Consider the following 16,030-nt stretch of genomic DNA (forward strand, 5'->3'; position numbering starts at 1 on the left):
ACTTGGCTATTTTCAGATTGTGTTCAGTCCAGGGCTTTGTATTACTTCCAAAGCGACCCCTGTACGTAGGCCGGTCGGGTGCAGGGCAATCGGTCCTATTTTTTCGTCTGATCATAAGGGACAGCATCGGGCTGTAAAGCTGCCAGCGCCGCCCGGTAACGGGGCGCGATGGGGACGGACTCCTCTTCACCGGACGCCCTGACCCCCGCCTGACCTCCACTCCTGGTGGACCGGTGTGACCATGGTGAGGCCGTGACCGCGTGACGCGTCAGGGGCCCCCGACGGCGCGTGGCGCCGTGGGCCAGCGCTGACCGGTTGTCCCGGAACCGACCTGTGCAGTCATACCAAGCCAAAGTGACGAGGGTGTTAGTTCAGACAGCCGCACTGGCTCAAGAGGGACAATTATTGGTGTGGATGGCTGCAAAGGTCGGGTCCTTAGCTCTCTGCCCTGACGGCCTCCCCGTCCGCCGCCCTGACCATCGCTTTGCCCACCGCCGTGACCCCGATCTGACCGCGCCACCACCCTAACCGCCGCCCGATTTCAGCCGAGCTGGGCGACTACGATCCCGATGAGCACTCGGCGGCCACCATCTCCGAGTTCCGCTTCGTGCCGGAGCAGACGGAGGAGATGGAGGAAGCCGTGCTGGAGCAGTACAAGACGCTGACGTGAGTACCGGCGCCGAACGCGTCACCCGCCCGCGCCAAGCCCAGCAGACGACGGACCGCGGCGCGGCGCGGCGACGACTCGAGGGTCGGCTGACGGCGCGATTTATGACCGCGCCAGCCGGCCGGGCGTTCTTTGGCCGCGCCGTTCGCCTCGCCGACCCGGCGCTGCACGTGCCCCGAACGGCGCCGCCCGGTGAAAGCCTGGCTGTGCAGCGCGCCCGGCGCTGGGGTCGGCCGCCGCGGCGCCGTCGCCCGCACGGATTGACGACGGTCGAGTGGGCCGCGCACGCGATCGGCCCAGACAGCGGCCGCTGAGCGCGGCAGACGATGCCGCCGATAGCGCGCGTGTGCCAGAGCCGGCGGCGTGCTGACGCCGGCGGCGGATAGCTGGCTAGGCGGCGGCGGGGAGGCGGCGGCGGCGGCGGGGCGGCGGCGGCCGGTGCGGGGCGCGGCCCGTCCACCTGCGCGCTCCGCGGGGTGTGGACGCGAGCCAGACGGAGCAGACGGACATCAGGAGAGCGGCGCCCCTCCTGCGGCCCGGGGTCGCCTGTCAGTCACGGAGCGCGCCGGCGCGGCCGCGCCGTCGGCGGCAACGCCCCCGCCGTCTTTGTTGTGACCGGCGTGACCAAATTCGGCGTCGGCCGCCGCAGCGCCGTGCCGCGCCGGCCGGCGGCCGGGTAAGCCGCGGCGCCTGAGCGGCCGGTCCGGCAGGCCGGGATTGCCGGCAGGATGTTCCAGGTACTGGCGTGCCGGACGTGCTGCCGGCGCCGCGCCGCTGGCGGACGTGTCTGCGGTCTTCCGCTGGACCCTGGCTGAGATGACTCCTCTCCGGCATGAGGACGGCGGCAGTGGAGCCGGCGGCGTCCATGCCTTGTCGCCGCTGGTGGTCGCGCCGGCGTTCTGTTTACCTCCGGCCGGCCGGTCGTGCCGGCAGCTGCGATAACAGGTTTATCGTGCGCGTCGCCGGTGCCTGTGTGGCCGGCGGACGATGCCGCCGCCGCCGCCGCCGACCGACCGCATCAAAACGCGTCCCTAATTAGATTTGCCGGGCGGGCCGGCCGGCCGGTAAAAACTGCCAGCGCGCGGCGCTGTGTCCCGCCGCGTGGCGGTCCCGGCTGGGGTGGGGCTCTGCAGGTTGCGAGCCACGCGCCCGCCGCCCGCCGCCCGCCGCCCGAGCGCCCCGCCGCCCGAGCGCCCGCCGCCCGGCACCGTTACTCGGCTCCTCGTCGCTGCCTGCATCCGCGGCACGAAGTGGGCCGGCCGTCTGGACGGCGGCGGCGCGGCGTCCGGGCGGATACGGCGCCGGGCCAGGTCTGCGGAACTGGTCGGCGAGATACCGCAGCCGCCGACCGACCAGCCGATGAGAACCGGCAGCGCTGGTCCGTCACGCGGCTGTCAGCAGGTGATAGTCCACGGCACGGCACGGGCCGCCCCGTGTACGCCGGCCGCCGCCGCGCACCGCTGCACACAGCCGCGCAGCGAAGGCGCGCAGTTCATCGGCTGATGTCACCGCCGTGTCATTGTTCCGTAGATCCTGTCCTTTCACCACCGCGGCGGCTGTTTTCCTTAGGCCTCCGCCGAAATGCATGTGCTGGATGTTTCCCGCTCGTGCTGGCGTGACGACAGCCTGCCGCTGCCGGGCGGTCGGGGGGCCGCTCTGGCTGCCGTCTCCCTGCATGGCGTATCGATTATCGGTGTCGCCGCACCTTTTCATTAGTGCCGTCTCGTTCTCCCCCTGTTGGGTGCGCCGTCATTGATTTTGGCATCACGTGGCTGGCGAGGTGCTGCGCCCCTACACGGCGGCGGCGGCGGCGGCCGGCTTCAATTAGCTGCTGAATATGACGCCCAGTCCCGACCGCGTGCTCCGTCCCTATCAGTGCCCAATTCATTGTGGTCTTGCGCCTCGTGAGACGTTTGTCAGGCTTCAGGGCTTTGGCATTGCACAATTTTTGTGGAACCTGGAGACGTCCGCTCTATGGCTGTCTGGCTGGTCGGTCGGTGGTCGGTGGCTGTTATATGGCTGTCTGGCGCGAGCTAGCGTTGCTCTGTGGCCGTCCAACCACAGCCGGTGGCCCTTGACCGGGCCGGGCCGACCGCGAACGCTGACGAGTGGACGGCGGTAATGGGCCGTAATGACAGGTGCCATTCGCTGATGATGTCACGTCACGGCCCCGCCCTCTGTCATCGCCTCCTCCCCCCCCCCCCCCCCCCCGCCAGCCTGGTGAGCAGAGCACGCTAGAGACCTGTGCAAGTTGGGCTGTCCCGTTGACTCTCCCCGTCCTCTTGCGCCGTCTCGTTCCGTTCGCTGTTTGTCCCGGTCTCTTCATCAGCCTGTATCTCCCACACAGGCCGCATTGGATTGGAGCGTCCGTGCTCCGACCAGTCGTCAGGATCGCGTCCTGGCCACTGGCCCATTTAAACGGAGCGGCGCGTTCCTTGGCGTACGCCGCCGTGAATGCGGCCCCAGACCGAGCCTGTCGCCGCCACCGCCGACTGGGGCCGGCGTCGGCGCGTCCTGGCGACGGCCCGTGCGCGCGCGCGCGTGCCGCACGACGCAGACGTTACCGGCGCGGGGTCGGTGCTCTCGTCCTCCGCCGCTGCTGCCAGCGGGCGCCTCACGCCTCCTTTGTGCGCGGTGTACGCGGAGCGGCGCCTGCGTACGGCGGCGGTGGCCGCGGTGGGAACGATGCCGCCCGCCGCGCGCCCGGGCCCGGGCCCGCGGGGCCGGTTAATGGGCCAGCCGGCGGCGGGCCTGTGGCCGTCGGCTGGCCTTGTCACCGCCGCGCGCACTGCCGGCGGCGGCGGCGCGCTTTAAAAATGGCGCGCCGGCGTCACCGGCACGGTGACGTGGGCGATGGCGTTCACCGGCCGAGGCCGGCCGACGTGCAGCGAGCCGTGCTGCGCCAGGCCGTGGACGCACGCCGACTCTGGACGGGTTCGTCAGTGTCCCGTGTCCACCCGCCTCGCCGGCTGGGCGACGCGCTGTCTGCCTCCGTGGCGTCCGCGCGCGTGGGCTCGGGTGGGGTGGAGCGCCGACAGTTCAGCGTTAGCTGAGAGCTGGATGGGCCGACCGCCGGATGCAGGTTCCACGCTGGGCCGTCAATGAGTCAAATCAGTCAGAGGACTGGCTGGGAGGAGGGGGAGTCTGCCGCCGGCGGCGCAGTCTCACCGTGTCTGTGAGCAGCGGGGGCGGTCTCCACGTGTCTGCGAGCGGCCTGGTGCCGCTGTCTCGGCGTGTCTGACTGTGAGCGAAGGGAGGGCGGGTCGGTGCCGCTGTCTCGGCGCGTCTGACTGTGAGCGAAGGGAGGGCGGGTCTGTGCCGCTGCGGTGCCGCTGTCTCGGCGTGTCTGACTGTAAGCGGAGGGAGGGCGGGTCTGTGCCGCTGCGGCGCCGCTGTCTCGACGTGTCTGACTGTGAGCGGAGGGAGGGCGGGTCTGTGTGGCTGCGGTGCCGCCGTCTCGGCGTGTCTGACTGTGAGCGAAGGGAGGGCGGGTCTGTGCCGCCGCGGTGCCGCTGTCTCGGCGTGTCTGACTGTGAGCGAAGGGAGGGGGGGGGGGTCTGTGCCGCTGCGGCGCCGCTGTCTCGGCGTGTCTGACTGTGACCGAAGGGAGGGCGGGTCTGTGCCGCTGCGGTGCCGCTGTCTCGGCATCGCTGTCTTGGCGTGTCTGACTGTGAGCGAAGGGAGGGGGGGGGGGGGTCTGTGCCGCTGCGGCGCCGCTGTCTCGGCGTGTCTGACTGTGACCGAGGGGAGTGCGGGTCTGTGCCGCTGCGGTGCCGCTGTCTCGGCGTGTCTCGACGTGTCTGACTGTGAGCGGAGGGAGGGCGGGTCTGTGCCGCTGCGGTGCCGCTGTCTCGGCGTGTCTCGGCGTGTCTGACTGTGAGCGGAGTGAGGGCGGGTCTGTGCCGCTGCGGTGCCGACTCGCGTGTCAAGGCTCCCGGTCGACGCCGCTCCCAGGCCGGTGGGAACGTGCCGCTTGCCCAACAGGCCGGCGGTCACCGCTGCCGTGCGAGCGGCCTCTGGTGAGCACACGGCTGCCGGGCCGCCGGCGGCCGGCGCTGCTGGACTGGCGGACGCCTCGGGCCGCGGCACCTCCCTGCAGCCATTTAGCGATGCGTGAATAGCCAGGCACCGTGTTGGTGCCAGACGTCTTGGCTGCCACCACCAGCTTAGCTGGCGGCGTAGCAGGGGTGATAGATTGGTGCTTTTCAGCCGGTTACTCATCTGGTGCGCCCTGACGGCGAGTGACGTTACGATTTGAGCAAGGATGGAAAGGGTAGCAAAAAGCATTCAAGTTCAAGCACCCCACAAATTGGGGCCTGAGATAGTTGCTATTGTGAGCGGAACGTTCACCGCATTTCTTCCTCAGATTTCTTGCGTGCACGGACTTGAAACTTAAGTTTATTTTCGATTTCAGTACTAAGGCAATGCCATCCGACACTTGATTCCCCTCGGGGTTCCACGCCCTCTGCTCGTATCATTCGACACTGGAGACGCTCTCGGGAGGCGGTGGCCGATGTTCGTCACCTTCTGAGCGGTGTATGTCACCTTCTGAGCGGTGTTCTCCGTTATGCCGGAATGAAGAGCTGACGAGACGTGTCTATTGTGCGGCGAACTGCGCTCCGGCTGGGGCGCCCGTTACGCAGTAAGAAACGTAGCCTTCACATAGCGTTATGCAGGGTTCCGCGGTTGCAGCGTGTGTCATGCAAGCAGGTTTTGCCGTGTCCAATCACTAATAAGGTTTTAACGCCGTTTGCACGCAGTCCACCGCTGGCACTCCCAGGAATAACTGGGCAGTTGGCCCACGGTGGACGCTACATGCGTTGGGTGACGGACGACAAATGTGTAGTGTGATCCTGAGCACGTTAAACCGGTTGATAAATGTTTACGGAGGTTTTGTGCCTGGCGGTGCAGAGAGCTTGTTTGAGGCCGGCAGGTCCGGCGGAACAAGTACTCAAACTCACGCGTGAAGGGGCGTGACTATTTGTTGTGTTGTGTTTGTAGAAGGCGAGCCCTCAGCATTATATGCAGCAACGTGCATGTGTCAGCTACGTCTATGTTGCTTCGAATGTTGCTTCGAAAGGAAATTTTTCCGCTAGGTGTGGCACGTCGTGATCTGCCACACGGGAGCTCAGAATCCGGTGAAGCGCACGCGCTTGTGATCTAGATACGCTGCTGATTACGGGGAGAGACCCTCGACTCAGACAGTCCTGTGCGTCTGTTGCCCCTCCCCGCCTCCGCTGGAATGCGGCCGGGTCTGGGCCGAGTGGCTGATACGGCCGCCCGCCGGCTGGGACCAGGTCACGACCCGGCGGTGGCATAGTTGCGCGGGTGCCGGAGTGGACGGAGGTTACCTGATCTGAGCACGGCGTGGAGGTGCAGCCTGGCCGGCCTCCTCTGCCCCTGCTGGCTCGTGCCCGAACGGCACTGGCTACACCACAAACGTCGCCGGGCTACAGCCGTGCCAATCTTCATCAGATCTGCGTCTCGGTGAAAGAAGTCGGCGCTACCAAGACGCTCAGGGCTCGCGCGATAAGAGTCTGGATTGCCGTCGTAATCCGGGCTTGATTCGGCTATTTTTCTGTGCGGCGCATCATGAGGCACCGGCCGTTCAGTGCCGTGAGCACCGGCGGCTCGCGGCTGGACGTGTCCTTCCGGGCATCCCGCACGCGAGTCTCCTCGGCTGAAGGCATAAGACGCGGCGGGACGCTGCGGCGCGCCGCTCTCAACGGAGAGCTACGAGACTGTCTGAAATGCCCATAGACGGTGGCGATTCGTCCTGTCTCTACCGACGTCAGGCGACGACTGGGCCGGCACGGGGCCGCACATCTGGTGTCGCGCTCCCGAGGGGAGGAGACCCGATCTAGGCGAGAGTGGGTAAGACGCGCCCCGCTCCACCAGTCCCGATATCGCACTATCCAGCGGTACGCTGCGCCGCTTGTAATTGGTCTAATCGGGGTTTTGCCGCTTTGTGGGGTCTTATTTTCATGTTTTCTCAGCGTCTTTAGATCCGAAAACAAAAACGTTCCTCAATTATATGGAAGGCCACCGCTTGCTGTGACCTCGTCTAAGATCATCTAAAAAAGAGTCCTCCTTCATTACCTGTGATGACTGAATGTCATGATTTCACAGCGCCTTTCATAGTCATACAAAAGTAGGCTTCTCAATTATGTACAGGGTCGCGAAGCCAACATCTGCGGCCCCGTCTAAGATAACCGAAAAGCCACCTTCGTTAGCGGAAACGTGGGTGGTGCCGGCCGTCGGCCCAGCGGCAGAGCGTGCCCCGCCTGACCCCGCTCGACTGTGGCCGCCGGTCCCAGTCCGGCCCTCTGCGGCCGGCGGGCGCGGCCGCCACGCGCCGCCCAGAGATGCACGGGTCGGCCATATTTGGCGCCGGGCCGAGCGGCCAACCGTCCAGCCCGGCCGCCGCCGCCGCCGCGCCGCCCGCCCGCCCGCCCGCCCGCCCGCCCTGCGCTGCACGGCGCCGCGCTAGCCGGCTGGCCGGGCGGTCGGCGCGGCGTCGGAGTCGCGGCTTCGTAGGGAAGCCCTGGTCGCGCCCAGGCACGGCTTCCTTGCGTATGGAGCTGCGCCGGGGGACGGCCACCCGCCGCCCGGCCGACGGCGAGCGGCGGGTGGCCGACGGTCAGGCGTGGGACGGCCCAGACGTCCGACGGCCGGACAGGGGGTCGACGGGCGTGGAGGTGTGTAGACGATAACGGCGCGAGAGGCAGGTCGTGAAGCCCGAAGATAGAAAGGCGGAGAGAGAGGCGGAACGAAAGTCTCCAGAAACGAGAGTGATCGAAGCCAGGTGACGCACCTACGTTGTGAGCAGTCGGATATGCAGGCGTCTTCACTAAGCTGCCCGGCGGTGACATGTCGCGGTATTACCCCGTCACACCCGAGGCGACCCGTCTCGAACGCCCCGGCGCCGGCGACCGCTTCTCATTTCGAGGCCGCCGGCGGTCAGCTGGCTGCGGCCGGCCGACCTCCGGCGACCCTAACTGTACCGGCCGGCGCCGGGCGGCAGCGCTCCGCTCGTGTGACCCGCCACGGGGCGTGGTCTCGGGCACTTGGGCCGCTACCTGACTCCCCCGAACTGAGGCTTGCATTGGTTGGGTGGGCCTGGCAGACGGAGAAGGTTGAGAGCCGCGGCATCTGGATGTGCCGCATTCGCAGCGGGAGTCTTGGCTGCACTTCTGGCCGGCTCCACAGCCTGACGGTGACCCGATCTGGCCGGAGACCGTAGACCCGACCTGTCCTGGTAGTGGTGCGTTCTTGACAGTGACCTGTCGGACGGCGTGCCTGTCGCAGATCCAGCTGACCTGGGAACATTCTCGGCATGACTCAGATCCGTGCTGGGTCGGGCTGGGCGTGGCCGTAATCCTGAAACGTCCGAGCCTCATTCTCCATAAATCAATGGGAGCCCCTGCCTTACTTCGGAGTGAGCCCATTCCTTACCTATGATGTCACAACCCAAGCCCATCTCCGACTCGGCCGAGAGGCGAAGTGTGTGTTTGTTTATGAGCGAGTCGTTGGTGCTGACGTAGCAACGCATAGCAACGGTTGATGCGGTGTTGGCGGCCTTGTATATCCAGCAAACAGGCAGGTCTCGATCGCATGTGGGAGGTGTGATCTATAATGATGTATGTAGCTACATATCACATGCAAATAACTGAATGGCATTCCAATGCGCCATTGCTGCGCGCTACAGGTCTTCGAGGGCTTGGATCAGCCGATTCTACTTGTGCCCCATATTTGGAATAGGGGCGTTCCCCATTGGCGTGTATCTGTGATAGTACCTCAATTGTCGGAACTCGGGGCGTATGCCAGTGAGGAACCGGGCTTTGGGGACGTCTTCACTTGCATGAGTTGTAGGTCCGACCTGTGGCGGTGCTGTGCCACGGATCGAGCCTGTTGGGCACCTCACCGGCCTGGGGTCGAGCGTGCCCCGGCTGGGTACTGCACCTGTGCCAACTGTCCTCATTGGACTCATCGCTCAGTCGGGCGGCGCCGACTGTGGGGTGGCCGGGCAGCCCAGGCTGGTACAGCTGGCTTGCTGGATGACTTGCCAGCTCACTGACTGTTTCGCTGGCTAACTCGCTGCCTAACTCGCTGGCTGGCTGACTGGGGTGCCGGCTGGTGTAACGAATCGTCATGGCTTAAACACGTCAGGCGTTCTTGTTATGTAAAGACGCAACAGTCAGCACCGACCGTGGCGCGTCGAGTTCACATATGGATGTAAATATTGGCGTGATTTAGGACAGGCCTCGTGACACTTGCCCGTGTCGTGCATGGGGCGGTAATGCAGCCGTGTGTTGGGCTCGGCGCCGCGGGCGGGGACCGATGGCGTCCGGTGGCCCGCTGGTGGAGCGTGGCCCGTAACTAACACCGAGGCCGTCGGGCGAGCCGACACCGGGCCCTGGACGGCTGGCGCCCCGACGCCGAGAGCCGGAGGCCGGGCCGTGACCGGCACTGTCGCCGGGAGGGGTGCGGCGGCGCCGGCCAGCCGGCGGTGGGGTGACGCGACGCCGGGCGTGGCCGGCACCAGCCTCGGCCTCCGACCCGGCTGGGAGCGGCGCCGCTGGACGGAGACGCGGCCGCCCGGCCTCCGTCCGAGCCAGCGCCCCCGTCCTGGCGCGTCGGCCGCCGGGACTGGGGCGTGCAGAAGAGTGTTCGGTGCCCTCTGGCTTGTCGAGACCGCGGCCCGCCGCCCGGGTCACCCCGGCGATCTTGATCGGTGACTGGTCTCGATGACGAAGTGAAAGGAGAGCGAGGCTGTGGGTGCAGCGGCTGACGCATCACCCCGACGAGCTGTCGCTCCCAGTCTCACCCGTCGCACCCCGGCTCCTCCCCTCCCCTTCCCTGCTCCTCCCAGTGGGGAGATGGCGCAGCGCGATGCTCCATGACTTGTGGATGGTGAATGCCGTTCTGGTCCCGCTGTCGCCATTGTGGACACGTGTTTTCCTTCGCCTTCAGTTCTGCAGAGGTCTGACGGGACGGTAATGGGCTTTGTGCCAAGTCTGTCAACAATGGCTGTGGCCTTGAAGCCACACGAAAAAGTCATCAGCCGGAAGGTTACGCATAATGCTGGTGGCAGAGCATGTCATCAACGCTCGCCGGCTCAATACGCACCGAATGCGGACAATATTTATTTTTGGTCACATTCACACGTGGATCGCATACTGTAAAGAGCGGCATTTTTTCGACGCTTTCGAGCGGTCGTGCATGACAGCTCTAGTGATTCTCACCTGCATTGCTAGTGTTAACATTTTAACGATTGATTTCCGGACATTTTTGCTCGGGTTGGTGTCGCGTAAATAACGTCTGCGTTATGTCATGCCTTCCAAAAATGCGCGCCGGCCACAGCCTTGCCTGCTGTCTGAGCCCCTACCCCTGCTGCACGGGATCTCGGTGCTCGCCGCCGTCTGAACACTGGGGCCGTGGGCGCTGGCAGCCGGCCGGCCGGATGACCGGTGACGTCAGACGGGGTGCGCCGCCGGCCCGGTCCGGCCGGCTCGAGCTGCCGCTGCCAGCCAGCTGTGCGCGCAGACCGCCAGCCCAGCCGACTCCAGTCAGCCGCCCCAGGCGGGGCGCCGGTCGCACACCGGCGGCAGCAGACCCTTCCATATTTGCTAAGCGCAGTACGCGTGCTCTTTGCGGTCCGCCATGGCTCCGTGTCCGCTGAGTTGGAGCCCCCGCTGCGGATGGGGCGCTAGAAGGCGTCGCCGTGTGCCGGGCGGTGGTGGCGCCGGGGCGTGCTGTGTCGGTCGGCCGGCCGCCCCGGCCCATGCTGGTCTTCCCGCTGCGGCCCGGCTAGTGGCCGTGTTTGGCGTGGTGCTCCGCTCTCGGCGGCCGGCGCCGGCAGCCGGACGACAGGCGCGCCCGGTTCCCAGAACGGTCCGCGCGGTGCGCACTCAGCATATCATGACGTGTGCCGTCAGGCAGGCAGGCCGGAACGACTGCCGACTGCCGGCTGACGGCCCCCGCCGGCTCAGCGTAAGCGGCCGCGGTGGGAGCTCTGTCCGCCGCCTGCACTCGCCACGGCCACCGCCCTCGAGCTCACGCCGGCGCTGGCTCTGGCCGTGGCTCGGGCTTTCTCGGCGGCGCCGTGCCGGTGCACCGGTGCCGGACACGGCACTGGCGTTGCTGTTGCGCCACCACCAGTGCCGTCGGGCGCTGGGCTCAGGTTCGCGGCGCGCGCCAGATTGATTACGACGCCGGCCGGAACCCGAGCGGCGGGGCCGCCCGGCCGTGAGAGCGGGCCCGGCGCGCGGCGACACCGCCCGCCGCCGCCGCCGCCGCCGCCGGCCGCGGCTGATGACCCGGCGTTGGTCGTTGCCAAGGTTACGGCGCTGACGCATGGCCGGTGATCCACAGAGGCGGCGGCAGCGGGGGTGGTGCGGGCGCGGACAAGGACAAGGCCGGGCCGCGCGGCCACCAGCGCTGCCCCGCCCCCACGTCCCACCCCGGCCACCGTCGCGAGTCGACCCAGCTCGGCTGCAGGCCGCTAGCCGGACGCGGGTGGACGTCCCGTTCGAACGCCGTTCCACGCCCGCCACCCGCCAGCAGCCGCTCCACGTTTTGGCAGGCTTTGGAAACGGTCCACGCTCGAGTCTTGTTTGTCGACGCTGATGGCTCACCGGAAGCTGGCCGGCGGTGGGCGCTGCGCGGCAGGCGAGTCGACGTGGGGCCGGCGGCTGCGCCAGGCGGCCGGCCAGACGTCCACCGCCGCCGGCTGTCGGCCGAGGTCGGGCCGGCCGGCCGAACTGGCCGGCGCGCGGACCGTGACCGTCTGTGACCGTGCATCCGACCGGCCGTCGCGAGTTTGGCGGTCCGGCGGCGGCCGACCGCGCGCGCCCCGGCTACGGCCGGCCTGCTGCGCGCGCGCCGTCGCCGCGGTGGAGGCGCTGTCTCTGAGCGTGTGTCTGCTCTGTTTCCAGAGGTCAGACTCCGGCTCAGGCGGAGACCAACTTCCTGAACATCGTCAAGTGGCTGGAGATGTACGGCGTCGACATGCACACCGTGCTGGTGAGTTGCTGCCGGCTGAATCTGCGTGACGGGCGTGTCTGATGTGCATCGTATCGTCAAGGGTTTGTAATGTTTTGTCGAAAAAAGACTAGCGCTAGACGTGCCCCGGAATGGCGTTCACTTGGAGTGAGCTGTGAGTAAGATGTAGCCCCGTATTTCGCGAGACCGTCATGTTTCCTGTTTGGGAATGTGCAGTTCATACGTGTTTGTCTTCAAATCATGCACATCTGATACGCATGCCTCATAGCATGTTGCTGATAGCAAACAGCGTGTTTCGCTTTGCTGTCAGAATGGTCACCAGTGAAGCATGCGCAGGGCTTTGACGAAGGCCCGCCGGTGACCGGTCGTGCCGGCCGCCGCCGTGACACGCCCGGTCGCCGGCGCCGGTGTCGGGCTCAGGGGACGCCCGTCAGCCGGCCGGAGCGGGTGGCCCGGCGGGCTGGACGAGCAGGCGGGCGCCGCCCACACTCGACGCCACAGGTCAACCGCTGCTTGAAGCCGCGTCGGTCGGGGCGGCGCAGCGTGTGGCGTGGGTGGCGCGCCGGGGCGGCGCGGTAGTCATCTGGGTCGAGGGCCGGGTCTGAGTGACGCCCGGCTCCCGCTGTCGCCAGGGCAAGGACATGTCGGAGTACTCGCTGGGTCTCACGCCCACCGGCATCCTCGTGTTCGAGGGCCAACAGAAGATCGGCCTCTTCTTCTGGTGAGCTCTCACCCGACGCCAGAAAGAGGGTGGCGTCTGTTTTGAGAAGTGGCCGGCCTTTGGGTGTTAACGCGTGCGGTGCAAACATCTGTCCACTGTTTGTGTCGTCTGCTTCACTGCTTATTCTTCCCCGTCGCCGTCTGTGTGCCCGTCCCACATGTTCTTTATTGTCGTGTGCCTGCTGTGTCGGTCTGCCTGCCTGTCCGTGTCTATCCGTCTGAGGCATCAGTCAGTGGCTGCCGATCCCACGGGCCACGTGCTCTCTGTCTGGACGCTGGTCGGCCGTGCTCGGCCGCGCGAAGCGGCGACAGGGCACAGTGGTCTGTCCGAGTCGTGACTGTCTCCGGCCGCCCGCTGCCGATCGCCACTGAGATACGGGGCGAGGCGTCGGCAATGGGCGCCGCGGCTTGTCGGGCCGCCGCTGGTCGGCTTGGCGGCGCGCCGGTCCGTGTCACGTCGGTGTCGCATGCCACCACCGATGACGTGTCGGCCCCACCGCGTGCCACCGCTGGCGTGTCGGCCCCACCGCGTGCCACCGCTGACGTGTCGGCCCCACCGCGTGCCACCGCTGGCGTGTCGGCCCCACCGCGTGCCACCTCTGGCATTTCGGTCTTAACCGATACTCCGGTCTGTCTTGTGAAACCGCATTTTGCATGTGTCGTGGACTGAAACTCCAAGATGCAAGATGGCCAACAGCACGGGAGGCACACTGCCGAAGCAGCTGAACACGGGGCCGGGTTTGTTGCGCGTATAGAGGATGCTGCAGCCAGGTGGTGATAACAGAGAAAGGATCCCTGCGCTGTTGCGTGTCGCAAACGGTTTACGGGGGTCCGTGCTCGTCAGTTTGCCGTCTCAGTTGTGTGCGTGTCGCTCTGACTGACGAGCTCCACGCGTCGCAGGCCCAAGATCAATCGGCTCGACTTCAAGAAGAAGAAGCTGACGCTGGTGGTGGTGGAGGACGATGACGAGGGGCCGCGAGCAGGAGCACACCTTTGTCTTCAGGTGGGCGGCGGGGTTGTGTTGTGACCGGCTGGTGTGGCTCGTCGGTGACCCGGGGCGGGACAGACGACGCAGCTGGAGGGGAAGGGCGGGGCGCCGGCTGCCGCTGCTCTCCCCTGCCACGGAACGGCGCCGGCTGGTGCCGTCCGCTTTCCCGGGCTGGGACGGGCCGTCGCTGCCGGCGGCCTCGATCACGGCCAGCCCGGCCGCTGTGTTGTCGCAGGCAGTGGCCGCGCGGTCGTGTCACATGCTCGAATGGACAAGGGAGCGGGACAAACTGCGTGAGGGCGGGCGTGGGCGCGTGACGAAGATTACGACTGTCAACATCCGACGTTGGAGAAACGGCAACGTCCGAGCGACAGGCCTTCCCGCGCTCGCCGATCGTTTGGCGAGAGGACCGGGGCTGTGCGGCCCGCTGTGACGGTGGTGTACGATTTCCTGCTCTGTCCGTCCCGCAGCCAATGCCAGTGCGTGTTGTTGGGCCCTCGCTGGCAGCATAGGCTTCAGACGTAGACGCTGGCATCCCGTCAACGTGCATGGTATCGGTCTCGCTCTGGCGCGTCTGAATGCGTCGGACGCAACAGGTTCACCGTACGCGGCGGAGACGGCTTCCGCTCTGATGGCTGCCGCCGGCTGGTGCCACCGATGGCTGACGGATTCACTGCACGCCTTGCGTGCTGTTGTAGTCGGATGTTTTGGATCGTGCGGCTCTGGGCGCGTCTCCTGGCTTGCCGGGAGTGGTTGGTGGCTGCGGCACGATTTCATTACGACCGTCACCCGCTCTCGTTTCCAGGCTGTACAACAATAAGGCCGCCAAGCACCTGTGGAAGTGCGCCATCGAGCACCATGCTTTCTTCCGGCTGAAGGCGTCCACCAAGGCGCCCGAGCGCGCGCCCAGAACTTCTTCCGGATGGGCTCTCAGGTTCCGCGTTACAGGTGAGCCGGGTTGGGGCGCCGACTCGCCGACCGGCCGGCCCCGGGCCGGGGCCGCCGGCCGTCCTCTGCGGCCCCCACCCAGTCCATCTGCTGCCACGGCCTGATGGCAAGTCGACACTGGTTTTTAGTCGGGTCGAAGCTCCTGGACGGAGACGTTTGCCGGGTGACCCGTTTCAGGCGTTATAGTGGTCCAGAATGTTTCAACTTGGACACAGTAATTAGCTTGCCCCCCCCCCCCGCGTGTTGTGTCTCGATGTCATGAATTTGAGCAGTAGGACGTGTCAACGAAAGCGAACTTGTGGTGTCGAGGCTTGTGCCTTGATTCGCTTCCATTCAGGCTTGTTTCGTGCGTGCATCTGTCCCGTGTGCCCGGCCGAGTCGTCCGTATCCCGGTGGCCAAAACCCGGCCGTGTCTTGCGATGCCACCGGCCGGCTGGCATCCGTCTAAACGGATCCGGCGTCGACAGCGGCCGCACCGAGTACCAGACGACGTACCAGGGCCGGGCGCGACGCACAGTGCAGTTCGAGCGGCGGCCCAGCCGGCGCTACAGCGTGCGCGAGTCGCACATGATCCGCCAGCGGCTGAAGCAGGACGTCGGCAAAACGGAGCGAGCCGCGGCCGGCGGCGACGACGGCGGTCAGCAGAAACAGGCGGCCGCCGGCGCCGGCGGCGGCACACTGCCGAGGCCGGCGGCGGCCGCCGGTCAGACTAAGCAGACCAACGGCACCGGCGGCGCCCAGACGGCGCCGGCCGCCGGCGGCGGCGGTACGCTGACCAAGATGGCCAACAGCACGGGAGGCACACTGCCGAAGCAGCTGAACACGGCTGCGGCCGCCGCGCAGAAGTCAGGTAGGCGCGGACAGCCGGCCGGCGCTTGTGGTCCGGGGCGGGTGGCGGTTAGGCACCCCTGCTTGTTGGCCTGTGGCGACTGTATGGCAGGCGCTACCACATAGTTTGCGTTCATAACCGTGCATTGAAAGGCTCATTCGCCCGGGGAATTTCATCATCAAAGTTATTCTGCTGTCTGCTGCATTAAAGTTGTAAGCTTGATTCCCGCTGCCTGGTGTTCAACAATGCTCTTAGCATCAGTAACGTAGCATCAGCTCTGTCAGTCTTGTGGCGTCAATTCTGATGCTATTGTACTCATCTGGAAGTTGCCGATGCTGTCCTTGTATGCTGACTGCCTGGCAGCCACGTGTCCGGGCAGATGTACACAGCAGCCCTCTCCCTTGGCGTCGCGTCATCCATACTGCGTGCTCGCCGAGGTAATGAAGGCGGCTGACGAGTTAAGTGCAGCATCTACATGGCTATCGCTCGACCGCCTGTGAATCACTCCGTGCACCAGAGAATCGAGCTCCTTCTCTGGCTGTTTTGATGGCGCCCACGAGCGGAGAGGCCGCTGGCTGAGCTTCGGCTGCCTGCCGACAGGCGGCGCCGAGGCGCGGCAGGCGACGCCGGCCGAGACCAGCCAGCTGGACGCCCTCATCTCGAGTCTGCAGCGTGAGGGCGAGGCCGCGCCGACACTGGCAGACGCCACCGACGGCTCGCCGGCCGGCACCGGCGGCGCAGGTGAGGAGAGCCGGCCGGCGCCCGTGAGGTGCCGCTCATGTGTCGCGGCGAGACACCCCCACTGGCGCGCCATCGGGCTGACGCCGAGCTGAACTGGACGTCCTCCCTGCCAGTGGGCACGGGCTCAGTGTTT

The 16,030-nt window shown here is 66.5% G+C and overlaps 1 protein-coding gene across 1 annotated transcript in view; it reads left to right on the forward strand.

The window, feature by feature from the left end:
• Positions 1-16,030, forward strand: part of LOC119109836 (band 4.1-like protein 5) — a 28,622-nt gene that overhangs the window by 11,694 nt on the left and 898 nt on the right. The window contains 9 exon segments of the mRNA XM_037233589.1: positions 546-666; positions 11,605-11,692; positions 12,304-12,392; positions 13,292-13,361; positions 13,363-13,394; positions 14,185-14,269; positions 14,272-14,327; positions 14,795-15,177; positions 15,757-15,891. Of these exon segments, the coding sequence (XP_037089484.1) occupies positions 546-666; positions 11,605-11,692; positions 12,304-12,392; positions 13,292-13,361; positions 13,363-13,394; positions 14,185-14,269; positions 14,272-14,327; positions 14,795-15,177; positions 15,757-15,891 (1,059 nt within the window).

The sequence above is a fragment of the Pollicipes pollicipes genome, unplaced genomic scaffold, assembly GCF_011947565.3.
Source record: "Pollicipes pollicipes isolate AB1234 unplaced genomic scaffold, Ppol_2.1 Scaffold_7231;HRSCAF=8579_pilon_pilon_pilon, whole genome shotgun sequence".
NCBI classification, from domain to species: domain Eukaryota; kingdom Metazoa; phylum Arthropoda; class Thecostraca; order Pollicipedomorpha; family Pollicipedidae; genus Pollicipes; species Pollicipes pollicipes.